The 27,151-nt window shown below is 46.8% G+C and overlaps 1 protein-coding gene across 1 annotated transcript in view; it reads right to left on the bottom strand.

Moving 5' to 3' along the window:
- The window catches only part of ccdc33 (coiled-coil domain containing 33), a 289,497-nt gene that overhangs the window by 121,362 nt on the left and 140,984 nt on the right, over positions 1 to 27,151 (bottom strand). Inside the window, exons 10-14 of the mRNA XM_078199812.1 lie at positions 21,820 to 21,926; positions 20,570 to 20,711; positions 16,794 to 16,923; positions 13,078 to 13,211; positions 10,091 to 10,162 (exon numbers count right to left, since the gene is read on the bottom strand). Coding sequence (XP_078055938.1) covers positions 10,091 to 10,162; positions 13,078 to 13,211; positions 16,794 to 16,923; positions 20,570 to 20,711; positions 21,820 to 21,926 — 585 coding nt within the window. The remainder of the gene's footprint in view (positions 1 to 10,090; positions 10,163 to 13,077; positions 13,212 to 16,793; positions 16,924 to 20,569; positions 20,712 to 21,819; positions 21,927 to 27,151) is intronic.

Below are 27,151 nucleotides of genomic sequence, written 5' to 3'. Positions count from 1 at the left end.
GGCCCTTGCTGCTTAGTACGTCAGGGGCTAAGATGCCTTCATTGTCATGAGCCATTCGGGATCTAGGTAGATGGATAGGATGGGTAACTAACTCCAAAGGGATTATCTGAATAAGGAAAGATCAAAGCTCGCATATTGGTAATGCACTGAGCTGGGCGGACACGCAATAATGAACTTCCAGAGTGTCATCTGTCCTGGTACATGAGATATCCCTTCAAAGCCACGCCTTGAGAGATCTGAGGTACTAATGGTTAAGAACCACCCCACATATATTACATTGAATTTTGAAGGGATGGAGCGAATTTTGAAAGATATCTAATTAGTCGAACAACTGCTGCTAAGGAAGACCGCTCTCGCAGTGTTGAGTGGTAACCTCCCATTGATAATCTGCACACTCGAAATGTCTTGATTTGAAAAATTACATTTCAGCTTCTGCCTGGGGAGATTAATTTTCATCCAGACATCTTTCCCCTCGTTTGCACTGTCCAGGTTTGCGATCAACCTGGGCTATTGTTAAAATAGTAAAGTTTTAAAGTTTGTTTATTAGTGTCATGAGTAGGTTTACATTAATAAAGAACAAAGAAAATTACAGCACAGGAACAGGCCCTTCGGCCCTCCAAGTCTGCACCGACCATGCTGCCTGACTTAACTAAACCCCTCTACCCTTCCGGGGACCGTATCCCTCTATTCCCATCCTATTCATGTATTTGTCAAGATGCCCCTTAAAAGTCACTGTCGTATCTGCTTCCACTACCTCCCCCGGCAGCGAGTTCCAGGCACCCACCATCTTCTGTGTAAAAACAACTTGCTTCCGACACCTCCTTTAAACCTTGCACCTTAAACCTCTGCCCCCTAGTAAATGACTCTTCCACCCTGAGAAAAAGCTTCTGACTATCCACTCTGTCCATGCCCCTCACAATCTTGTAGACTTCTATCAGGTCGCCCCCTCACTGCAATGAAGTTACTGTGAAAATCCCCTAGTCGCCACACTCCGGCGCCTGTTCAGGTTACACTGAGGGAGAATTTAGCACGGCCTAGCATGTCTTTCGGACTGTGGGAGGAAACCGGAGCACCCGGAGGAAACCCATGCAGACACGGGGAGAATGTGCAAACTCCGCACAGACAGTGACCCAAGCCGGGAATCGGACCTGGATCCCTGGCGCTGCGAGGCAGCAGTCCTAACTACTGTGCTGCCATGCCGTATTTAGAACACAGAAAGAGGCCCTTCGGCCCAAATGGTCGCTGCTGGTTTTTAATTTCCAAAAGAGACTCCTGTCATCTTACTTAAACTCCTCTCAACTTGACCTTGTGTAGAATATTGTTCTATCTCATTGTACCTCCATTATCTCATAATTTCATTTCTTCTCTTCCAAATTTACGTGGCGTGATTAGTTTCCCGAGATCACAGCTGTCCGTCGAACATCTGACCTTCCATTTAGAAGGACAAGGGCAGAAGATGCATGGGAATATCGCCACAGAATCCCTGCAGTGGGCTATTCAGCCCATCGAATCAGTACCGACTCTCTGTCAGAGCATTTTACCCAGGCCCACCCACTGCCCTATCCCCGTCATCCCACATATGTACTCCAGTCGTCCCCCTAACCTACGCATCATGACCTGGATTGATATAAATCCCCCAAATAGCAACACTGAAATATCAGGACTTTAGCACCTTACTGTTTGTAGGAGTGTGTTGTGCCTCAAATCAGTTGCCCTGATTGCAGTGTTATAACAGTGACAAGACTTCAAAAATACTCATTACAGTCACAGCGAGGCTGTAGAGGAAGATGTGCTTAATATATGGTAGGTCCATTCAAAAGTGTGATGGCAGCAGGGAAGAAATTGTTCTTGGATCGTGATCTCAGACCTTTGTATCTTTTTCCCGGCTGAAGAAGGTGGAAGAGAGTGTGTCCAGGGTGCGTGGGGTCCTTGATTATGCTGGCTGCTTTTTCCGAGGCAGCGGGAAGTGGGAGGCTGGTTTAATAGGTAAAAGTAAGTCCATTATCAGCTCATTGGAGTATCTGGTAAACTAATATTCCTTGGGCTCTCTGTCCGAGGGGGAATGTGTGATACACGAGTTGCCCTGGTGCGGAAGAAAATCAGCCAGGGTCAGCTATGCTGATGGGATCAAGATTTAATAAAGGGATTTGAAACACTGGCCACTGGCATATATAAATTACACAATCTGATCATAAAGGATGCAAATTATTGTCCCATAAAACAGTGTCACAACAATCATCCAAAAATAAATACCTCGGTAGTTTAGTGCTTGGCTGAAACTGTTAATTTACTTTGGCAAGCAGCTGTAATAAAATGAATTAATTCGGCACTAAGTTGTACCCTTGTGAATAATGTATCACACGCACAGGCTTTCTATATGACCCATGGGCTATTACTCATAAGTGCCGCCAATGTGGACGCCTCAACAACCAACCCCCCAAGGCACCCACAGAATATCAATAAAATCTCCATACCATTATGCCTTATTCCAACTCGGATTATAATGCACACAGCCTCTTTACCACAAGGACACGCTGAAGTGAAATGGAGTTCGGCAGTAGAATTTCCCATTAAGAGGTGAAATATCTCCACATGCTGTTGTGTTGCAAATACTTTGCCTGTCTCTCTCTCTCTCTCTCTACCTTGCGAGGAGAGAATAGGAGATTGTGCATAGAGTACAAATTCAGGGCTTAACGTTGTTGACTGAGTATGTACAGAGCCCGAAATACAATGCTTCAACACAATTATTTTAGCTTCCTCTTGAACATTTCCTCTGGCCTGGTGGGCAGTCGCTACGAGGAGAGGTTGGTGAAACTCGGTTTGATCTCACTGGAATGATGGAGGTTGAAGGGCGACCTGATAGAAGTCTACAAGATTATGAAGGGGCAGAGTGGACAGTCAGAAGCTTTTTCCCAGGGTGGAAGAGCCAATTACTAGGGGGCAGAGGTTTAAGGTGCGAGGGAGCAAGGTTTAAAGGAGATGTACGAGGCACGTTTTTCATACAGAGGGTGGCGGGTGCCTGGAACTCGCTACCGGGGGAGGTAGTGGAAGCGAATAGGATAGTGACTTTTAAGGGGCGTCTTGACAAATGCATGAATAGGATGGGAATAGAGGGATACGGTCCCCGGAAGGGGAGGGGGTTTTCGTTCAAATCGGGCAGCATGGTCGGTGCAGGCTTGGAGGGCCGAAGAGCCTGTTCCTGTGCTGTAATTTTCTTTGTTATCTCTGGTGACACGGTGGTTAGCACTGCTGCCTCACAGCGCCAGGGACCTGGGTTCGATTCCGGCCTCGGGTCACTGTCTGTATGGAGTTTGCACGTTCTCCCCGTGTCTGCGTGGGTTTCCTCCGGGTGCTCCGGTTTCCACCCACAGTCCAAAGATGTGCGGGTTAGGTGGATTGGCCATGCTAAAAATTGCCCCTTAGTGTCAGGGGGACTAGCCAGGGTAAAAAATGGGGTTGTGGGGGCAGGGTGTGGTGAGATTGTGGTCGGTGCAGGCTCGATGGGCCAAATGGCCTCCATCACGAAAAGACAGCACTCAGGAGAGGTTACGATAGTCCCCATCTCACAAAATATGACACAGTGTCTGGAAAGGCTCAGTAAACCAAGGTCCACCACACTACGAAAACAAAGAGGGACGGTCAATAGGGAATTAAAGGTGCTATATTTAAATGCCCGCAGTGTCCGGAACAAGGTAGATGAGCTTGTGGCCCAGATTGTGACTGGCAGCTATGATGTGGTAGGCATCACAGAGACGTGGTTGCAGGGGGTTCAGGACTGGCAGTTAAACATCCAGGGATTCACAACCTATCGAAAAGACAGAGGGGTGGGTAGAGGGGGCGGGGTTGCCTTGTTAATTAGAAATGAAATGAAATCAATAGCACTAAACGACATAGGGTCAGACGATGTGGAGTCTGTGTGGGTAGAGCTGAGGAACCACAAAGGCAAAAAAACCATAATGGGAGTTATGTACAGGCCTCCTGACAGTGGTCAGGACCAGGGGCACAAAATGCACCACGAAATAGAAAGGGCATGTCAGAAAGGCAAGGTCACAGTGATCATGGGGGATTTCAATATGCAGGTGGACTGGGTAAATAATGTTGCCAGTGGACCCAAAGAAAGGGAATTCATTGAATGTTTACAGGATGGCTTTTTGGAACAGCTTGTGATGGAGCCCACGAGGGAACAGGCTATTCTGGACTTAGTGTTATGTAATGAGCCAGACGTGATAAAAGATCTTAAAGTAAGGGAACACTTAGGAAGCAGTGATCATAATATGGTAGAATTCAGTCTGCAATTTGAAAGAAGGAAGGCAGAATCAGATGTGAAGGTTCTACAGTTAAATAAAGGTAATTACAGGCGCATGAGGGAGGAACTGACAAAAATCGACTGGAAGCAGAGCCTAGTGGGAAAGACAGTAGAACAGCAATGGCAGGAGATTCTGGGAGTAATTGAGGACCATGATGTGGAGATGCCGGCGTTGGACTGGGGCAAACACAGTAAGAAGTTAACCTGGTGTTGTTAAACTTCTTACAGTAATTGAGGACACAGTGCAGAGGTTCATCCCAAACAAAAGAAAGGTTATCAGAGGGGGGATTAGGCAGCCATGGCTGACAAAGGAAGTCAGGGAATGCATCAAGGCAAAAGAGAGAGCCTATAATGTGGCAAAGAGTAGTGGGAAGTCAGAAGATTGGGAAGGCTATAAAAACAAACAGAGGATAACAAAAAGAGAAATAAGGAAGGAGAGGATCAAATATGAAGGTAGGCTAGCCAGTAACATTAGGAATGATAGTAAAAGTTTCTTTAAATACATTAAAAACAAACGGGAGGCAAAAGTAGACATTGGGCCGCTCCAAAATGACGCTGGTAATCTAGTGATGGGAGACAAGGAAATAGCTGAGGAACTTAATAAGTACTTTGCGTCAGTCTTCACAGTAGAAGACATGAGTAATATCCCAACAATTCAGGAAAGTCAGGGGGCAGAGTTGAATATGGTTGCCATCACAAAGGAGAAAGTGCTAGAGAAACTAAAAGGTCTGAAAATTGATAAATCTCCGGGCCCAGATGGGCTACATCCTAGAGTTCGAAAGGAGATAGCTGAAGAAATAGTGGAGGCGTTAGTTATGATCTTTCAAAAGTCACTGGAGTCAGGGAAAGTCCCAGAGGATTGGAAAATCGCTGTTGTAACCCCACTGTTCAAGAAGGGAACAAGAAAAAAGATGGAAAATTATAGGCCAATTAGCCTAACCTCAGTTGTTGGCAAAATTCTAGAATCCATCGTTAAGGATGAGATTTCTAAATTCTTGGAAGTGCAGGGTCGGATTAGGACAAGTCAGCATGGATTTAGTAAGGGGAGGTCGTGCCTGACAAACCTGTTAGAGTTCTTTGAAGAGATAACAAATAGGTTAGACCAAGGAGAGCCAATGGATGTTATCTTTCTTGACTTCCAAAAGGCCTTTGACAAGGTGCCTCACGGGAGACTGCTGAGTAAAATAAGGGCCCATGGTATTCGAGGCAAGGTACTAACATGGATTGACGATTGGCTGTCAGACAGAAGGCAGAGAGTTGGGATAAAAGGTTCTTTCTCAGAATGGCAACCGGTGACAAGTGGTGTCCCGCAGGGTTCAGTGTTGGGGCCACAGCTGTTCTCTTTATATATTAACGATCTAGATGACGGGACTGGGGGCATTCTGGCCAAGTTTGCCGATGATACAAAGATAGGTGGAGGGGCAGGTAGTATTGAGGAGGTGGGGAGGCTGCAGAAAGATTTAGACAGTTTAGGAGAGTGGTCCAAGAAGTGGCTGATGAAATTCAACGTGGGCAAGTGCGAGGCCGTACACTTTGGAAAAAAGAATAGAGGCATGGACTATTTTCTAAACGGTGACAAAATTCATAATGCTAAAGTGCAAAGGGACTTGGGAGTCCTAGTCCAGGATTCTCTAAAGGTAAACTTGCAGGTTGAGTCCGTAATTAAGAAAGCAAATGTAATGTTGTCATTTATCTCAAGAGGCTTGGAATACAAAAGCAGGGATGTACTTCTGAGGCTTTATAAAGCACTGGTTAGGCCCCATTTGGAGTACTGTGAGCAATTTTGGGCCCCACACCTCAGGAAGGACATACTGGCACTGGAGCGGGTCCAGCGGAGATTCACATGGATGATCCCAGGAATGGTAGGCCTGACATACGATGAACGTCTGAGGATCGTGGGATTATATTCATTGGAGTTTAGGAGGTTGAGGGGAGATCTGATAGAAACTTACAAGATAATGAACGGCTTAGATAGGATGGACGTAGGGAAGTTGTTTCCATTAACAGGGGAGACTAGGACGCGTGGGCACAGCCTTAAAATAAAAGGGAGTCACTTTAGAACAGAGATGAGGAGAAATTTCTTCAGCCAGAGAGTGGTGGGTCTGTGGAATTCATTGCCACAGAGGGCTGTGGAGGCCGAGACATTGAGCGTCTTCAAGACAGAAATTGATAAATTCTTGATTTCTCGAGGAATTAAGGGCTATGGGGAGAGAGCGGGTAAATGGAGTTGAAATCAACCATGATTGAATGGTGGAGTGGACTCGATGGGCCGAATGGCCTTACTTCCGCTCCTATGTCTTATGGTCTTATGGTCTTCTGCACTGTAGGGATTCTATGATTCTATACTGTTCATTGGGAGATCTTATGGTACACATACATAAAAAAACATACATAGAAACTAGAAACAGGAGGAGGCCATTCAGCCCTTCAAGCCTTCTCCACCATTCATTTTGATCATGGCTGATCATCAAATTCAATATCCTGATCCCCCCTTCCCTCCATATCCCTTGATCCCTTTAGCCCCAAGAGCTATATCTAATTGCTGGCCCAGTGGGTTAGCACTGCTGCCTCACAGCGCCAGGGACCCAGGTTTGATTCCCGGCCTTGGGTCACTGTCTGTGCGGAGTCTTCACGTTCTTCCCACGTCTGCATGGGTTTCCTCCGGGTGCTCCGGTTTCCTCCCACAGTCCAAAAGTCTGTGCTGGTTGTGAGGATTAACCATGCTAAATTCTCCCTCAGTGTAACCCGAACAGGCGCCGGAGTGTGGCGACTAGGGGATTTTCACAGTAACTTCATTGCAGTGTTAACGTAAGCCTACTTGTGACACTAATAAATAAACAATTTATTTTTGAAATCAGACAACGTTTTGGCCTCAACTACTTTCTGTGGGAGTGAATTCCACACATTCACCACCCTCTGGGTGAAGAAATTTCTCCTCACCTCAGTCCTAAAACGTTTACCCCTTATCCTCAAACTATGACCCCTGGTTCTGGACTCCCCCCACCATCGGGAACATTCTTTCTGAATCTACCCTGTCTAACCCTGTTAGAATTTTATAAGTTTCTATGAGGTCCCCTCTCACTCTTCTAAACTCCAGTGAATATAATCCTAACCGACTTAGTCTCTCCTCATATGACAGACCTGCCATCCCAGGAATCAGCCTGGTAAACCTTCGCTGTATTCCCTCGATAGCAAGGACATCCTTCCTCAGATAAGGACACCAAAACTGCACACAATACTCCAGATGTGGCCTCACCAATACAGCTGTAGTAAAATATCCCTATTCCTCTACTGCCACAAGCTAGAGGATCAAGTTCCACTCTTGAGACTGAATTCTACGCTCCCTCCCAGCCGCTTTTGAGGCGGGCGGGTGGCGATTAGTGAGCATAAAATTGCACAGACGGGATTCCTTCCAGGAACCTGCCCTGCTCCGACCCAATTCCATGGTGGGGCGGGCAGGACCTCAGGGGGAAGCCTGTTCTTGCCCCTATTAAGACCTTTAAGTAACCACTTAGTCCCTTTACTGAGTCACGTCACAAGCTGGATTTATTATCCTCAATTGCTTTTTGTGTAGCTATAAGCACACTCAGGATTGTTCAGCTCCTGTAGTCCAAATTGTTTGTCCTGATGAGTGCAAGACAAAAAACTTTGACAGCATGTCTCACTCTCTCTCTCTTTCAGCAATGTTCAAGTTCTGTACTGCCACAAAAAGATGCTTCATGGCAGAAGGAACTATCCATTTTGGAGGCACAAACCACCACTTCACTGATTGGTGGACAGTATAACTAGCATCTGGTGCAAGCAGGTACCTGCCTCAGACTGGTATCTCAAACTAGCACTGTAGGATCTTTTACCTCAACCCAGGAGAGGTTATGTCTCATCCACCTCAGACAGTGCAGCACTCCATCGGCACTGCACTTGCCTTGATCCTTAAACCATCCATTTTCAAAATTCATACAATCCATATGTACAATCCCATACAATCCCTCCAGTGCAGAAGGAGGCCATTCGGCCCATCGAGTCAGCCCCAACAACAATCCCACCCAGGCCCTATCCCTGTAACCCCACTTAATCCTCCTCACACTAAGGGGCAATTCCACACAGACCTATTCCCCGCAACCCCAAGTATTTACCCCACTAATCCCCCTAACCTACACATCTTTGGACACTAAGGGGCAATTTAGCATGACCAATCCAGATAACCTGCACATCTTTGGACACTAAGGGGCAATTTAGCATGGCCAATCCACCTAACCTGCACATCTTTGGACTGTGAGAGGAAACCGGAGCACCCGGAGGAAACCCACGCAGACACGGGGAGAACGTGCAAACTCTGCACAGACAGTCACCCGAGGCCAGAATTGATCCCGGTTCCCTGGCGCTGTGAGGCGGCAGTGCTAACCAGTTCCTCCCCAGGAGAAAAATAAAGATGTAGGTGAAATATACAGCATCTTCAGCTATGTTTCAACCTTTTGTGTGTGTGTCTCAGATCTTAGTAATCATCTTGCATTGAACAAGGATGAATGCTTCAGCCAGAGGCTGCCCTGACATAAAATGATTTGCTGTCCTTATGATAGTCCCACAGCGACTCACAAAAGAAACTATATTTGGGTAACTGTGTCAGAGTAACTGGCACAGGCAGTAAAAGCATATTTCTGAAACACTTGTGATAAAGAACAATCGCTCCCACGTGATGTAAGATAGCAAAATATTCAGTAATAACAGACAAACATTTGTCAGAACATACACAGTCCCAAAGATGTATAGGTTAGGTGGATTGGCCATGCTAAATTGCCCCTTAGTGTCCAAAGATGTGCAGGTTAGGTGGACTGGCCGTGCTAAATTGCCCCTTAGTGTCCAAAGATGTGCAGGTTAGGTGGATTGGCCGTGCTAAATTGCCCCTTAGTGTCCAAAGATGTGCAGGTTAGGTGGATTGGCCGTGCTAAATTGCCCCTTAGTGTCCAAAGATGAGCAGGTTAGGTGGATTGGCCATGCTAAATTGCCCCTTAGTGTCCAAAGATGTGCAGGTTAGGTGGATTGGCCATGCTAAATTGCCCCTTAGTGTCAGGGGGATTAGCAGGATAAATATGTGGGATTACAGGGTTGGGGTTGGGTGGGAATGTTGTCAGTGCAGGCTCGATGGGCCAAATGGCCTCCTCCTCTACAGAATCCCTACAGTGCAGAAGGAGGCCATTTGGCCCATTGAGCCTGCACCAACAGCAATTCCCCCGAGGCTCTCTCTTCGCAACCCCACAAATTTACATTGCCAATCTCCCTGTTACTAAGGGGCAAATTAGCATGGCCAGTCCACCTAACCCGCACTGCAGAGATTCTATGATTCTATTCTAATCCCTACAAAGCAGAAGGAGGCCATTCAGCCCATCGAGTCTGCACCAACCACAATCCCAATCAGGTTCCATCCCCGTAACCCCGTGTATTTACCCTGCTAATCGCCCTGTCACTAAGGGCCAATTGATCACGGCAAATCCATCTAACCCGCACATCTCTGGACTGTGGGAGGAAACCGGAGCACCCGGAGGAAACCCACGCAGACACGGGGAGAATGTGCAGACTCCACACAGACAGTGACCCAAGCCGGGAATCGAACCCGGGTCCCTGGCGCTGTGAGGCAGCAATGCTAACCACTGTGCCACCGTGCCGCCCCTGATTCCGGAGCTTAGGGACCTGGCAGTTGAGGACTTGGCCACCATTGGTGGAGCGATCAGGGACCCAATTGAATGTAGTGATCCTAACACCCGCAAATTAATTCTCATTCAAAATTACCTCGGAGCCAATTAGACGGAGAAGGAGCCCCACAGTGGGATTGGTGTTAGATGTTGTCCTCAGTTTGTTGCCCTACAGAGAGACAAAAGATACATAATGAGATTTTGCATTGCCTGTAATATAACTCACCTGATGGAGGAGCAGTGCTCCGAAAGCTCGTGATTCCAAATAAACCTGTTGGACTTTAACCTGGTGTTGTGAGACTTCTTCCTGATATATAAAGCAGCGAGTGACTCCCCAAGAAAAGAAATAGGCACAGTGTTTGATTAACTCCTTTTTTTTAAATAAAAAGGTGCTGGATAAATATCTGGTCAGATGTGGGATGGAAGCTTAAAAAGGAATTCCATAATCTTGGGTTTCAGTGGTAGGTTGTGATCACTGGGTGTAGCGATGAAAATACTTGAGTCTAGATCTGGAAACTTCGAATCATAGAATCGCTACAGTTCAGAAAGAGGCCGTTTGCCCCATCGAGTCTGCACTGACAACAATCCCACCCAGGCCCTATCCCCGTAACCCATGTACCTACCCCGCTAATCCCCCTGATACTAAGGGGCAATTCAACATGGCCAATCCACCTAACCTGAACATCTAATCAATACTCTCTGTGAATTGAACCCCTCGTCTGCTTGCAGAATTACTCAGAACAGGCGTGAGATAAATATTTGTGCCTCTAAACAGCTTTATCATTGAAACACTTGAATTTCTTTGAAAAGTGGTGATTACTATGTAGTAATTGTGAAGTTCCTGGACTGATGCAGTTAGATGTTTAGCCAGAGACATTTAGAATTAGAACTGCACAGTTAAACATGGATTTTTTATCATCTCAGCTGAGTAGACTCCCTCTGCTTGTACATGTGTGTATGGTAGCCTCAAGTAGACAAAATGCACATTGCAATTTTCAATACACTACAGTAAGGTGCCACAAAAAATAATGAGATGAATGTTCGGTTTATCTTTTCTAGATGTGGGTTTATTGAGGGTGGAGGGAATAGTTTGGACACCAGGAGGAACTCCTTACCCATGGGAATTAATAGCCTCGTGGTATTATCGCTAGACTATTAATCCAGAAACACCGCTAACGTCCTGGGCACCCGGGTTCAAATCCCGCCACAACAGATGGTGGAATTTGAATTCAATAAAAAATATCTGGAATTAAGAATCTACTGATGAAACCATTGTCGGAAAAGCCCATCTGGTTCACTAATGTCCTTCAGGGAAGGAAATCTGCCGTCCTTACCAGGTCTGGCCTACATGTGACTCCAGAACCACAGCAATGTGGTTGACTCTCAACTGTCCTCCAAGAGCAACTAGGGATGGGGTAATAAATGCTGGCCGAGCCAGCGATGCCCATGTCCCATGAATGAAGAAATAAAATACATCAACTCTGGAGATTATGTATTGAGAGTGACTGGTAAGTGAAGGACCATAGTTACAAGAGAAAACTAGACAATACAGCAAAGGTGGCATCTACTACAACTCTAATGAGAAAGCCCACACTCATCTATACTTTATGCCTGGATTCAGGGCTTGGATAAACATTTTACCAGGAAAGTTTAGACAGGGCATGGGGTCAGCTGAAACCCAACGGTTAGATGCAAACTGCTGAAAAAAGGAGACATGCTGCTGAAGTTTTTAATCTTGCACTCATCTGGACAGATGCAAGAGTGCCAAATTTCAAAGGGATCAACAATGGCGCTGATTGGTTTCTCATGCAGTAAGAATTGTTGCTCCCTTTGAAATTTGGAATTCTTGTATCTCTCCTGATGAGTGCAAAACAAAAAGCTTCAACAGCATGTCTCATTTGCCAGTAATACTCAAATTCTGTACCATCAAGCAACTAGGTCACTGAATCTCCAATTGGTTATAAAGAGATGTGTTAAGTGTATGATGCTTGCCTCCTAATTGCCTTTCTTTAAAAAAATAGGCCTTCTCCCCACCCACACATTAAAAGTAAAGTTTATTTATTAGTGTCACAAGTAGGCTTACATTAACACCGCAATGAAGTTACTGTGAAAATCCCCTAGTCGCCACACTCTGGCGCCTGTTCGGGTACACTGAGGGAGAATTTAGCATGGCCAATGCACCCTAACCAGCTCGTTTTTCGGACTGTGGGAGGAAACCGGAGCACCCAGAGGAAACCCACGCAGACATGGGGAGAACGTGCAGACTCCGCACAGACAGTGACACAATTCGGGAATCGAACCCGGGTCCCTGGCGCTGTGAGGCAGCTGCGCTAACCACTATGCCACCATGACACTCGTAAATCCAGGGCGTCCAATCTTTCCCATTCATCCAGTAGCGAGCAATAAAACAACCTTAACTTCCCAAAGCAGGTCAAAGCAAAGGTTTAATAAGGAAACTTTACACCACCACTTGGGCCACGCCCTGGGACACAAAATCTCCCAACATTCCCCATCTGCTTCCTGTTTATACCGGGTCAGCTGATCATGTTGCCGTTGGTCACATTGTCTAACGGGTCAGCTGGTACTCTGACCACCACAGCGCGCTCCCATTGGCTACATTGTAACAACACCCCTGCACCCTCCCAAAATGGCTGGAATACAACTTCCCCTTCAGTCAGCCCAAGAAGACATCCCTTATATCCCAGAACAGAAATGAGGATTGATGGGCTATTTGTCCGTGGAGGTCGGCACAGCTGAGATTGTCCATCCCCTAACTGGCCTTTTCCGGGCCAGTCCTACCATAGAAATCCCTGCAGTGCAGAAGGAGGCCATTCGGCCCCTGGAGCCTGCACCGACCACAATCCCACCCAGACCCTGTCGCCCCACACATTTACCCCACTAATCCCTCTCACTATGCATCCCGGGACACTAAGGAGCAATTTAGCATGGCCAATCCAGCTAATCCGTACATCTTTGGACATTTTTGTCACAAACGACAATAGATACCTTTCTTGTCTTCCTTTAACACTGTTCCGCTTTTCCCGATATGTGTTCCATTGAGATCCAAAGGGGGATAACACTCACCTGCACAGGTAAGCCATCGACCCGCAGTCCATGGCCTCCGCTCTCCCCCATTAACCTGTGGAAGGCGCCCTGGGCTAGGGGCACCAGCGAGAACCCCAGTGGGCTGCGGATGTACCAGCTGACGGTATTCATCACTGTAAGTGGGAACCATGCAATAAAACACATTCCAATTGGTCAAAGCACAAAGATCATAACCACAGCAACAAGAGCAGGTCATTCAACAACAAACTCACATTTGTATGGCATCTCTGAAACAAGGTCATCAGGAAGCCCTTCACAGTAGTGTTAGAAGCTTAGAAACTAGAAGCTGAAGGAGGCCATTCGGCCCTTCGAGCCTGCTCCACCATTCATTATGATCATGGCTGATCATCGAATTCAATATTCTGATCCCCCCCTTCCTCCCATATTCCTTGAACCCTTTAGCCCCAAGAGCTGTATCTAATTTCTTCTTGAAATCACACAATGTTTTGGCCTCAACTACTTTCTGTGGGAGTGAATTCCACACATTCACCACCCTCTGGGTGAAGAAATTTCTCCTCACCTCAGTTCTAAAAGGTTTATTCCTTATCCTCAAACTATGACCCCTAGGTCTGGACTCCCCTCACCATTGGGAACATTCTTTCTGAATCCACCCTGTCTAACCTTGTTAGAATTTTATAACTTTGCATGAAATCCTCTCTCACTCTTCTAAACTCCAGTGAATATAAATAATCCTAACCGACTTAGTCTCTCCTCATATGACAAGCACACACAAATGCACGCACACATACACACGATTACTCAGTGATGCTAACCTCATTACCTGGGGAATGGAGACGGTTCTGTCTCTGGGCTAATGGCTTCTGTCTAAGAGCTTCAATGAAGTGAGTGACTCACAGACACCAATCAGCTCCTCACTGACCTTCTCAAACCAGGAATTGTGAGGCAGCTCTGAGTATTTACATCCCTAACCCTGGCACCCCCACACCACAGTGACAGACACACACAGTTGGGAGCTTCGAGAGTCTGCCCCAAGGACAAGGGGTACAGATTTGTTCCATTTTAGTACAATCATTTCAATGCTCAAATAAACAGGTTAGGTAAAATAGCAAAGCCACAAGTTTATGTTAAGTGGTATTGTGCACACAAACAAGAGTATTTGCAGGAGATTCCCCGCTGTCACATGGTGAGGTAGAATCATAGAATAGAATCATAGAACCCATACAGTGCAAAAGAGGCCATTTGGCCCATTGAGTCTGCACCAGCAACAATCCCACCCAGGCACTATCCCTGAAACCCCATGCATTTACCCTACTAATCCCCCTGACACTAAGGGGCAATTTGACATGGCCAATGCACCTAACCAGCACATCTTTCAGACGGTGGGAGGAAACTGGAGCACTCGGAGGAAACCCACGAGGAGAACAAACAAACTCCACACAGACAGTGACCCAAGCCGGGAATCGAACCCGGGTCCCTGGCGCTGTGAGGCAGCAGCACTACCCACCGCGCCACCCCATGGATCACAGGGATATCACGCTAGGGACATCGTTGAGGCATCGTTTTAATTATATCATGGTGATGTCATGCTCTCATGACATCATCATGACACCATCGTTTAATGATATCATTGCGATGATACGTCATGGTGGCATCATCATGGCATCATTATTCAATTATGCCGCTGTGATGTCATACTCTGGTGACATCATCGTGATGCCACAGCCCAATTATGTCATTGTGATGTCATAGTAAGGAGTCTAACAACACCAGGTTAAAGTCCAACAGGTTTGTTTGGTAGCAAACGCCACTAGCTTTGAGCGCTGCTCCGTCATCAGGTGAGTGGGAGAACTGCATTGTGATGTCATGCCATGGTGACAGCATTGTGATGTCATCGTTCAATTATGTCATTGTGATGTCATGCTCTGGTGACTTCGTCATGATGTCATGCTTTGAGAATGGCACTGATGTCATACTCCAGTGAAGTCATTGTGATGACATGGTCCATTGATGTTATCAGTGATACAGTGCCCCAATGACACTGCAAATGAGAAGTGTGAATTGTGGGAGCTCATGATGTCCCTGGAATATTGTCATACCCCCCAAAAAAAATAATTTCCACTCAAAATAGTCTACTTGGCAATAGAAATTTCACAGCATGACAAAGTTCTAGTGACAGTGTGATGTGGTGGTCATGATGTTTATGTACCTTTAAGAGATGTTTTTGTTTAATCATGTTCTCTGTAGTTCTAAGCTCTCATTGCTGCTGAGTTGTCTATAGAAGCCCTTTTATTGCTCCCTCAGTGGTTCAAATGGGGGTTATTTATGTTTACTATGGGTTGTTTTATGGCCCTGCATTGTTAAGAGGAAGATCACGGGTTCTGGTCAGATTTTGTTTCCTTCCCAGGGAATTCAAAGTTTCAGTTTCTGTTTTGGCTGGCAGCAGTGTTTAGTTTAGAAAGGGGTGGACATCAGACTGAAAGCAGTGTCTCTCTCTCCCTGGGTTTTGGAAATTCTGCTGGTTAGCTGAAAGCAAGGCTTCTTGCCTTGCTGCAGTAGAAAATCCGCTGTTGGTGGCTTGACCGGAGTCTCTCCCTGGTCTGGGAAGCTGTTCTGACGTTACACTGTTCTGAGTGCATCAAGAGAACTGCAGCATTCATCCAAAGGACTCAGTTCCAGTATCACGTGAGCATTAGTCTTTGTCGTGTTAAACCTGCGAAAGGGTTTTGTCCATGGGAAGTTTTTGTTTGATTGGAACATCTTAGATATATTTCTTAAAGGTTATACATTATAGTTTTATTTCCTGTTTGTAACTGATAAAAGTTCTTGCTAATTTTCTTACTATACATGTTAACTATATTCTTAAATAAACTTTGTTTGATCTAAGCTCCCTAGTGGGTCATTTGAATCATACCTGAGGTGAAAGATATCATGCTTATCCCGGCCAAATTCAAGGTGCAAAACTTATGATCCAGGTGGGCTCCATAAAACACTTTGCAGTTTCTGACCTGAACCATAACATGACCTTACCCATGAAGCATTCTGCCCAATTGATGACATCACAGAAGCACAGCATCATCATGACATCACTGAACCTTTGACATCATCCTCCCACCTGGTCGGGATGTCACGGTGATGTCGGAGGAGTGTGATATCCAATAACATTGCCACGGTTGAATAAGCGACTGGACTCATTGACTGGCCCTGAGGTATCTGATGAACAGGGAGTGTCACACATTTCAGACACAGTTTTCGCAATGACGGTAAAAGGGCAGCAAGAGGGGAAAACGGAAATGCCTCCAACCTCCCTTCCCCAGGGACCTAAACATAAAGATCAAAGTTCACTGAACAGTGGGCGGCACGGTGGCACAGTGCTTAGCACTGCTGCCTCACAGTGCCAGGGACTTGTGTTCGATTCCCGGCCCCGGGTCACTGTCTGTACGGAGTTTGCACGTTCTCCCCGTGTCTGCGCGGGTTTCCTCCGGGTGCTCCGGTTTCCTCCCACAAAGACATGCTGGGTAGATGGATTGGGCGTGCTAAATTCTCCCTCAGTGTGGCGACGAGGGGATTTTCACAGTAACATCATTGCAGTGTTAAGGTAAACCTACTTGTGGCACTAATAAATAAACTTAGACTGGAACCTATGTGAACCAACTGAGGTTGAAGGTTGCAAACTCCCTCTGTAGAATCACAGCGTTACCATTCACAGCTAATGTTGGACAATGCGGAGCACATACCATTGGTGATGGGATAATATTCAAGCACAAGCGCAGCTCCTGCAGTGAAGATGGTTGCACAGTCCCTGCCCTGGAACAGGAAGGAATAGTCCCAGATTGGTTGCTCCTGAGGAACTCCGGCATGAGACACCTTAAAAACAAACAATTAAGGCACATTGATCATCATAGAAAGAAACTAAAGAATTTGCATTTAAGTAGCACCCTTTCACAACCTCACAGGCGAATGAAGTACTTTTTTCCAAATGTAGTGTAGGAAATATGGCAACCAATTGCCGCATAGTAAACTCCTGCAAGCAGCAAACAGATTGCAGAATCATAGCATTGCTGCAGTGCCGACGGAGGCCATTTGGCCCATCAAGTAGGCACCAATAACAATCCCACCCAGGCCCCCATCCCTGTAACCCCACGCATTTACCTCACTAATCCCCCTGACACAAAGGTGCAATTTAGCATGGCCAATCCACCTAACCCGCACATCTTTGGACACTAAGGGGCAATTTAGCATGGCCAATCCACCTAACCCACACATCTTTGGACACTAAGGGGCAATTTAGCCTGGCCAATCCACCTAACCCACACATATTTGGACACCAAGGGGCAACTTAGTATGGCCAATCCACCTAACCTGCACATCTTTGGACATTAAGGGTTAACTTAGCATGGCCAATCCACCTAACCTGCACATCTTTAGACACTAAGGGACAATTTAGCATGGCCAATCCACCTATCCTGCACATCTTTGGAGACTAAGGGACAATTTAGCATGGCCAATCCGCCTAGCCTGCACATCATTGGAGACTAAGGGACAATTTAGTATGGCCAATCCGCCTAACCCGCACATCTTTGGACGCTAAGGGACAATTTAGCATGGCCAATCCAAGTAACCTGCACATGTTTGGACTGTGGAAGCAAACCGGAGCACCCGGAGGAAACCCACGCAGACACGGGGAGAACGTGCAGACTCCGCACAGACTGTGACCCAAGGCTGGAATCAAACCCGAGTCCCTGACGCTGTGAGGCAACAGTGCTAACCACTGTGCTGGTGGCCACATAGATTATTTCTCGATGTTGGTGAATCACATACTGGAATAAAATCATCGGATATCGATGGATAAGGAATAGAATTCTGCCAAACTCCATTGTCCATCCAGAATGAGGTTCTCCCCCCACATCCCTCCCCCACCTCCGCATCCCCCCATTACAGCATCTGATTGTTTTTTTAACAACCGGAGATTTTAACCCCACTACTCTGAGTGAGACCACTCCAATTGTTGATCAATCTTTCTAACTCCATTCCTGAGGTTGCCTTTACTGGTCTGAACTTTTGTCCGTCTGTTGGTGTGGTGTTCAATGATTCAGTGTTTGATTATTTGCGTCTTGCTGACCCTTTTCTCTTCTCGTGTTCTGTTAATCAAATCATAGAAATCATAGAATCCCTACAGTACAGAAAGAGGCCATTCGGCCCATCGAGTCTGCACCGACCACAATCCCACCCAGGCCCTACCCCCATATCCCTACATATTTTACCCACTAATCCCTCTAACCTACACATCTCAGGACACTAAGGAGCAATTTTAGCATGGCCAATCAACCTAACCCGCACATCTTTGGAATGTGGGAGGAAACCGGAGCACCCGGAGGAAACCCACGCAGACACGAGGAGAATGTGCAAACTCCACACAGACAGTGACCCAAGCCAGGAATCGAACCCAGGTCCCTGGAGCTGTGAAGCAGCAGTGCTAACCACTGTGCTACCGTCCCGTCCACCTAATCTAAGTGTGGTTACTGAAAAGGAACAACTAAACTGTGGGCGGAATTTTCCACCGACACCGTGGCAAGCGGGACACAGACAATGCAAAGGTCCGTTGACCTCGGGTGGGATTTTCCAGCCTTGAGGCGAGCGCGCCTGGAAAATCTCACTCTGAGAGTGAGCTGCAAAGCTTGTGCTCCAGGCACAAAAGCATTTAATAAAATTGCTGTTCAGACGCTGAAACAGGTGTCATCCCTGCATATCTCCATGACACAGTAAGAAGTTTAACAACACCAGGTTAAAGTCCAACAGGTTTATTTGGTAGCAAAAGCCACACAAGCTTTCGAAGCTCTAAGCCCCTTCTTCAGGTGAGTGGGAATTCTGTTCACAAACAGGGCATATAAAGACACAGACTCAATTTACATGAATAATGGTTGGAATGCGAATACTTACAGCTAATCAAGTCTTTAAGATACAAACAATGTGAGTGGAGAAAGCATCAAGAAAGGCTAAAGAGATGTGTATTGTCTCCAGACAGGACAGCCAGTGAGACTCTGCAGGTCCAGTCAAGCTGTGGGGATTACAAATAGTGTGACATGAACCCAATATCCCGGTTTAGGCCGTCCTCATGTGTGCGGAACTTGGCTATCAGTTTCTGCTCAGCGACTCTGCGCCGTCGTGTGTCGTGAAGGCCGCCGTGGAGAACGCTTACCCGAATATCAGAGGCCGAATGCCAGTGACCGCTGAAGTGCTCCCCAACAGGAAGAGAACAGTCTTGCCTGGTGATTGTTGAGCGGTGTTCATTCATCCGTTGTCGCAGCGTCTGCATGGTCTCCCCAATGTACCATGCCTCGGGACATCCTTTCCTGCAGCGTATCAGGTAGACAATGTTGGCCGAGTTGCAAGAGTATGTACCGTGTACCTGGTGGATGGTGTTCTCACGTGAGATGATGGCATCCGTGTCGACGATCCGACACGTCTTGCAGAGGTTGCTGTGGCAGGGTTGTGTGGTGTCGTGGTCACTGTTCTCCTGAAGGCTGGGTAGTTTGCTGCGGACAATGGTCTGTTTGAGGTTGTGCGGTTGTTTGAAGGCAAGAAGAGGGGGTGTGGGGGTGGCCTTGGCCCAGTCCAACGCCAGCATCTCCACATCATATCTCCATGACACACAACACAACAGCTCTATGCTCAGAGTTTAATTTGGAGTGCTTTTCTGCATTTAATTTTAACCAGCCCAATTAAAATCGTGTACATTTTGATTTGATTTATTATTGTCACATGTATTGGTACCCAGTGAAAAGTATTGTTTCTTGCGCGTTATACAGACAAAGCATACCGTTCATAGAGAAGGAAAAGAGAGAGTGTAGAATGTAGCGTCACAGTCATAGCTCGGGTGTAGAGAAAGATCAGATTCATATATGATAGGTTCATTCAAAAGTCTGACAGCAGCAGGGAAGAAGCTGTTCTTGAGTCGGTTGGTACGTGACCTCAGACTTTTGTGTCTTTTTCCCGACAGAAGAAGGTGGAAGAAAGTGTGTCCGGGGTGCCTGGGGTCCTTAATTATGCCGGCTGCATTTCCAAGGCAGCGGGAAGCGTAGACGGAGTCAATGGATGGGAGGCGGGTTTGCGTGATGGACTGGACTTTGTTCACACAGGTGACCAAAGAGAAGTGTCTTGAAGGAGGAGAAAGAGGGAGAGAGAGAGGCTTAGGGAGGTTTAATTCGATTTGATTTGATTTGATTTATTATTGTCACATGTATTGGGATACAGTGAAAAGTATTGTTTCTTGCGCGCCATACAGACAAAGCAGACCGTTCATAGAGAAGGAAAGGAGGGAGTGCAGAATGTAGTGTTACAGTCATAGCTAGGGTGTAGAGAAACAGTTTTAAAAGCATAGAATGAGGGTAAAAGAAAGAATGAGAGGGTATGCTGGGGACAGCTCTCAAGAAGTCGCCTCACTCCAGCGCCATCTTGAATCAGTAATCAGTACAGTTCTAGAACCTCTGGGTCAATAAAGAGCAAGTTATGCCCCCAGTTTGCACCAGAAATCCAGCAACAGCCCGTAATTCTGGACAACGATATTGAGTTTGATGAAAGGATTCTTTTTTTCAACAATCACTGCTCCGTTAAAGGCTCTTTCAAAATCATTCTTCCAATTTTTTAGTGTGATCCTACAATAATCAGAGCAAAATCAACAATAGCAACAAAAGAAAAATCAATGTATTCACCAAGGAGCAGTTCAGGGTTGTCACTGCTGACCTTACTCATCAGACTGCCATCAAACTGCCTTCTGGGACCTCTCTCCCAGACACTTGGAATGCAGAGTTGTTGCTGACAGTCCCAGTACCCCTCCCGTCTCAAGGAGTGATGAGTGACATGCCAAAATCTGTCAGCCACAAGCGTATAACTGAGGGCATCAATATATGAGCTGATGAATTAGGAGCAGGGGTCGGCCACTCGGCACCCCGAGCCTGCTCTGCCATTCAATAAGATCTAACTGCCCCCAAAATAAGCATTCTCAGCTCCCACCCCCACCCCACACGTCCCACGATCACCTTTCACCTCCTAGCTGATCAAGAATCAATCTAAAGTTTATATATTAGTCACAAGTAGGCTTACATTAACACTGCAATGAAATTACCGTGAAAACCCCCTAGTCGCCACACTCCTGTTCGGGTAACACTGAGGGAGAATTTAGCACGGCCAATGCACCCTAACCTGCACATCTTTCACAGGGGCGTTTCACAGGAAGGGGAATTTCACAGTAACTTCATTGCAGTGTTAATGTAAGCCTTATTTGCGATTAATAAATAAACTTTAACTTTAACTCTTTCGGACTGTGGGAGGAAATCGGAGCACCCGGAGGAAACCTACACGGGGAGAATGTACAGACTCCACACAGACAGTGACCCAAGCCGGGAATGGAACCCAGGTCCCTGGTGCTGTGAGGCAGCAGTGCTAACTACTGTTCCTAGCCCTATTTAGCATTGGTTAAGTGCATTGGCCATGCTAAATTCTCCCTCAGTGTACCCAAGTAGGCGCCGGAGTGTGGCGACTGGGGGATCTGCACAGTAACTTCATTGCCCTGTCGGTGTAATCCTACTTGTGACACTGATAAATAAAATAAAACTTAGCTCGGCCTTAGAGATATTCAAAGATGGGATTTTCCATCGCCGCCCCCTTGTGGCATGTTTTGTGCCAGCAGAGGTGGCCAGCCATTGGCCAGCGGTGGAATCTTCTGGTCCCGCCATTGTCTCTGAGTCTTCCCCTTATTCATACCTTTCGCCACCGGGGAATCCGCGATGGTGGTTGCCATCGACGGGACCAGAAAGATCCTGCTGGCGGGAACAGCTGGAAAATTCCGGGGTCGCCACTTCCACCGCCTTCTGAGGAAGAGAGTCCCAAAGACGCACGAAGCTCCGAGAGTCAACATCTCCCTTCATCTCTGTCTTTCCAAGTCCCAAAGATCGGAAACCCAGAGCGCCAGGATCGTTTCCCCATCAGCTGGGTGGAGCTTCTACACACGGACGCTGGAATTTTATTGCCTTGCACGCCACGGGAATCGGAGCAGTTGAGGGGTGGACAATGGGAAGGTCCGTTGACCTCGGGTGGGATTTTACAGTTTTGGGACAAGCAAAGCCGTGGAATTCCACAGAGAGACTTTTAACTCATTCTGGGAGTATGGACATCGCTGGCTGGGCCAGCATCTATTGCCCATCAACTGAGAGGCTCACTGGGCCATTTCAGAGGGCCACATTGCTGTGGCTCTGGAGTCACATGTAGGCCAGACCGGGTAAGGACGGCAGATTTCCTTCCCTAAAGGACATTAGTGAACCAGATAGGTTTTCCTGACAATGGTTTCAAGGTCATCAGAGGATTCTTAATTCCAGATTTTTTATTGAATTCAAATTCCACCATCTGCTGTGGTGGGATTTGAACCCGGGTCCCCAGAGCATTGCCCTGGGTCTCTTGATGACTAGTCCAGTGACAATATCACTACGCCACCACTTCCCTCTCTATTGCCAAACTATTGTTTTGTTCCGCAGAGGGAACAGATTTGGACCGTTCTGAGTTGACCCGAGGTGGGTTGGTGCATTATTACTTTCACCTATAATTCATCTCAGAATGTACAAACAGATGGAAAAAGGAAGAGAAACTATCCAACCCCCCTCGCCAAACATACATTGAAACTAGAAGCAGGAGGAGGCCATTCAGCCCTTCGGGCCCGCTCCACCATTCACTTTGATCATGGCTGATCATCAAATTCAATACCCTGATTCCCCCCTTCCCCCCCATATCCCTTGATCCCTTTAACCCCAAGAGCTATATCTAATTTCTTCTTGAAATCAGACAACATTTTGGCCTCAACTCCTTTCTGTGGGAGTGAATTCCACAAATTCACCACCCTCTGGATGAAGGAATTTCTCCTCACCTCAGTTCTAAAAGGTTTACCCCTTATCCTCAAACTATGACCCCCAGTTCTTGGGTGACTGTCTGTGCGGAGTCTGCACGTTCTCCCCGTGTCTGCGTGGGTTTCCTCCGGGTGCCTCCCACAGTCCAAAGATGTGCAGGTTAGTTGGATTGGCCATGCTAAATTGCCCCTTAGCGTCCAAAGATGTGCAGGTTAGGTGGATTGGCCATGCTAAATTGCCCCTTAGTGTCCAAAGATGTGCAGGTTAGGTGGATTGGCCATGCTAAATTGCCCCTTAGTGTCCAAAGATGTGCAGGTTAGGTGGATTGGCCATGCTAAATTGCATCTTACTGTCCAAAGATATGTCGGTTAGGAGGATTAGTGGGGTAAATATGTAGGGCTACGGGGATAGGGACTGATGTCAGTGCAAGCTCAATGGGCCAACTGGTCTCTTTCTGCACTGTAGGGATTCTAGGAAGGTGGATTGATGGGTTTTATTTGGGGAGAGGAGCTACAGCTGTCAATCTCAGCAAAAAATACCCTCTAATTGACCTCAGGATGGGATTGTTCAACACTGTCTCCTTATGGCTTTGCCTGCTTCAGTTTTACTGCACCCAGGGCAAGATTAACTCGCTCAATGTACTGATTCAAAGTGATAGATTTGTGCTTCTACCCTCCAAAGTACCATAAATGTCACTTTGTTCGTGAACGAGCCTTTATCAGAATCTCTGGGAAAGACTCTGTGGGGAAATCCTTTATTTACTGACAGCATCTATTACTATCTCACCAATCACCCTTTATAACACAACCAGGGAGCTGTGGAGTTTTACAAGAGTCACAAATTATTAATTCCTTTGAAAGCAAGTCTGATAAATTTCAGAGGACACAGAGAGGACTTTCCTCTCATTCCCGGGCCTCAGACAGCTCTGGAAACGGGTCTTGATTCTAGGTAAAATCGAGTGAGTTTCAGTCCTAAATAGGGTCCATAGGATACCCACTGTGCAGAAAAAGGCCATTTGGCCCATCGAGTCTGCACTGTCTCTCTGAAAGCGAATCTTACCCAGACCCACCCTCCCGCACTATCCCTATAATACTGTGCATCTAGTATGGTCAATCCCCCTAACCTACACATTTTAGGACACTAAGGGGTCATTTAACATGGCCAATCCACCTAACCTACACTTCTTGGGACACTAAGGGACAATTTAGCATGGCCAATCCACCCAACCTACACACCTTTGCATTCTAAGGGACAATTTAGCATGGCCAATCCACCTAACCTCCACATTTTAGGACACTAAGGGGTAATTTAACATGGCCAACCCATCTAACCTACACTTCTTGGGACACTCAGGGGCAATTTAGCATGGCTAATCCACATAACCTGCACATCTTGGGACACTAAGGGACAATTTAGCATGGCCAATCCACCAACCTACACATCTTTGCATTCTAAGGGACAATTTAGCATGGCTAATCCACCTAACCTGCACATTTTTGGATAGTAGCAGGAAACCGGAGCACCCAGAAGGAACCCACATTGACATGGGGAGAATATGAAAATGCCACACCGGCAGTCACCCAAGGCTGGAATCGGGTTCCTGGCACTGTGAGGCAGCAGTGCTACCCACTGTGCCACCATACTTCTGGTACCAGGTATGGTGGGTAGATGGAGTTCCGATACAGATCAGCTGTGATCTAATTTAGAGGCAGAGCAGACCTGGGGAGGCTGACTGGCCTCCTCCTGCCCCTATGTTGACATTATTATTAATTATTAATGTTAAAATGAGATTGATGAATATTTGTTAACCAAAGGTACTGATGGATATTTGGCACAGCTGGTTGTATGAAGTCAAGCCACTGGTAAGCCAGGGACTCATTGCATGGTTGGAACAGGCTTGAGGGGCTGAATGGCCTTCTCCTGTTCTGGTATTCCTACTAAGAAGTCTCACGACACCAGGTTAAAGTCCAACAGGTTTATTTGGTAGCACAAGTTTTCGGAGCGCTGCTCCTTCATCAGGTGAGCGAAGAGTTGTGTTCACAAACAGGGCATATATAGACACAAACTCAATTACAAGATAATGGATTCGCACTCCAACCATCATCTTGTAAATTGAGTCTGTGTCTATATATGCCCTGTTTGTGAACCCAACTCTTGATTCATCTGATGAAGGAGCAACGCTCCGAAAACTTGTGCTACCAAATAAACCTGTTGGACTTTCACCTGGTGTTGTGAGACTTCTTACTGTGCCCACCCCAGTCCAACGCCCACATCCTGGTATTGTTATTGAGACTGGATGATTGCAAACTCAGGGTAGTAAAACATGGTACTGAATGCAAGACAGCGTGATCCCCAGCCTCAGAAATGTTCTCTCTACAACACCAATGGGACATTGAAAATAGGAGCAGGAGTACACCATTCAATGATGGCCTAGTGGTATTATCGCTGGACTATTAATCCAGAAAGCCAGATAATGTTCTGGGGACCTGGGTTCGAATCCCGCCACGGCAGATGGTGGAATTTGAATTCAATAAAAAATATCTGGAATTAAGAATCTACTGATGACCATGAAACCATTGTCCATTGTCGGAGAAACCCATCTGGTTCACTAATGTCCTTTAGGGAAGGAAATCTGCCGTCCTTATCCGGTCTGGCCTACATGTGACTCCAGAGCCACAGCAATGTGGTTGACTCTCAACTGCCCTCTGAAATGGCCGAGTGAGACACTCAGTTGTATCGATCGCTACAAAGTCTACTTCGAGCCTGCTCCGCCATTCATGATGATCATGGCTGATCATCCAACTCAATGGCCTGATCCCAACTTAAAAGTAAAGGTTATTTATTAGTCACAAGTAAGGTTTACATTAACACTGCAATGAAGTCTCTGTGAAAATCCCCTAGGTCGCCGCGCTCCAGCGCCTGTTCGGGTACACTGAGGGAGAATTTAGCACGACCAATGCACCGAACCAGTACATCTTTCGGACTGTGGGAGGAAACCGGAGCACCCGGAGGAAACCCACGCAGACACGGGGAGAACGTGCAGACTCCACACAGACAGTGACCCAAGCCGGGAATCGAACCCAGCACGTCTTTCGGACTGTGGGAAGAAACTGGAGCACCCGGAGGAAACCCACGCAGACACGGGGAGAACGTGCAGACTCCACACAGACAGTGACCCAAGCCGGGAATCAAACCCGGGTCCCTGGGGCTGAGAGGCAGCAGTGCTGACCACTGGGCCACATTCTTTGATTCCCTCAAGCCCTATCTAACTGCTTCTTAGAATCATTCAATGTTTTGGGCTCAACCTCTTCCTGTGGTAGCAAATTCCGCAGCCTGACCAGTCTCTGGGTGAAGAAATATCTCCTCATTTCTGTCCTAAACGGCCTACTGTATATCCTCAGACTGTAACCCCTGGTTCTGGACACCCCCATCATCGGGAACATCCTTCTCGCATCTACCCTGTCTTATCCATTTTATTTTCCCATCTCCGTCATCAGCTTTCCTGTTTCGCAACGTTCTGACAATGGAATTCCTTGAGGAAGTGTGTGAACCTGAGATAATGAGCGGAATATTCATTTTGGAAAACAAATTGCATAGCGGCAAGACAAACAACCTGAAATAGCACGAGGAAGGCAGGAATTAATCTTAGCCTAACAATCATTACCACTGACCTCTCGGCCTCTCAAACTGTGTGAGTAATTCAAAGCGGCATAAACACCGGCTAGCCCTGGCAGTAAAAACAAGATCCGTTCCCGAGACATAAAGGCTTAGCTACCTTGTTTTTTTTAATGAATAATTTGTTGCCGGGCGTCCCTGGGGTTTTCCAGGCCTGTTTCCTGACTGCTTGCCTGTCATGTAGTAACGAGAAGTGATGGGTGAGCAGGGAATTTGACGGAGGAGCAGCGCTCCGAAAGCTAGTGGTATTTGCTACCAAATAAACCTGTTGGACTTTAACCTGGTGTTGTTAAAACTCTTACTGTGTTCACCCCAGTCCAACACCGGCATCTCCACATCACCGAACAACAAGCCAGCCATCCACTCACATCCTGAAGGGTTGATAAGACTCATCGGTCATCACACACGGTCGACAGTTTAGAGGCCTCACTGTTAAGTAAAGCAATAGTGTCGAACTAAAAGAGAAAATGCTGGCAAATCTCAGCAGGTCTGGCAGCATCTGTAAGGAGAGAAAAGAGCTGAGG

Source organism: Mustelus asterias, chromosome 29 (genome assembly GCF_964213995.1).
Source record: "Mustelus asterias chromosome 29, sMusAst1.hap1.1, whole genome shotgun sequence".
Lineage (NCBI taxonomy): Eukaryota > Metazoa > Chordata > Chondrichthyes > Carcharhiniformes > Triakidae > Mustelus > Mustelus asterias.
This window is presented reverse-complemented; position numbering and strand designations above follow the sequence as displayed.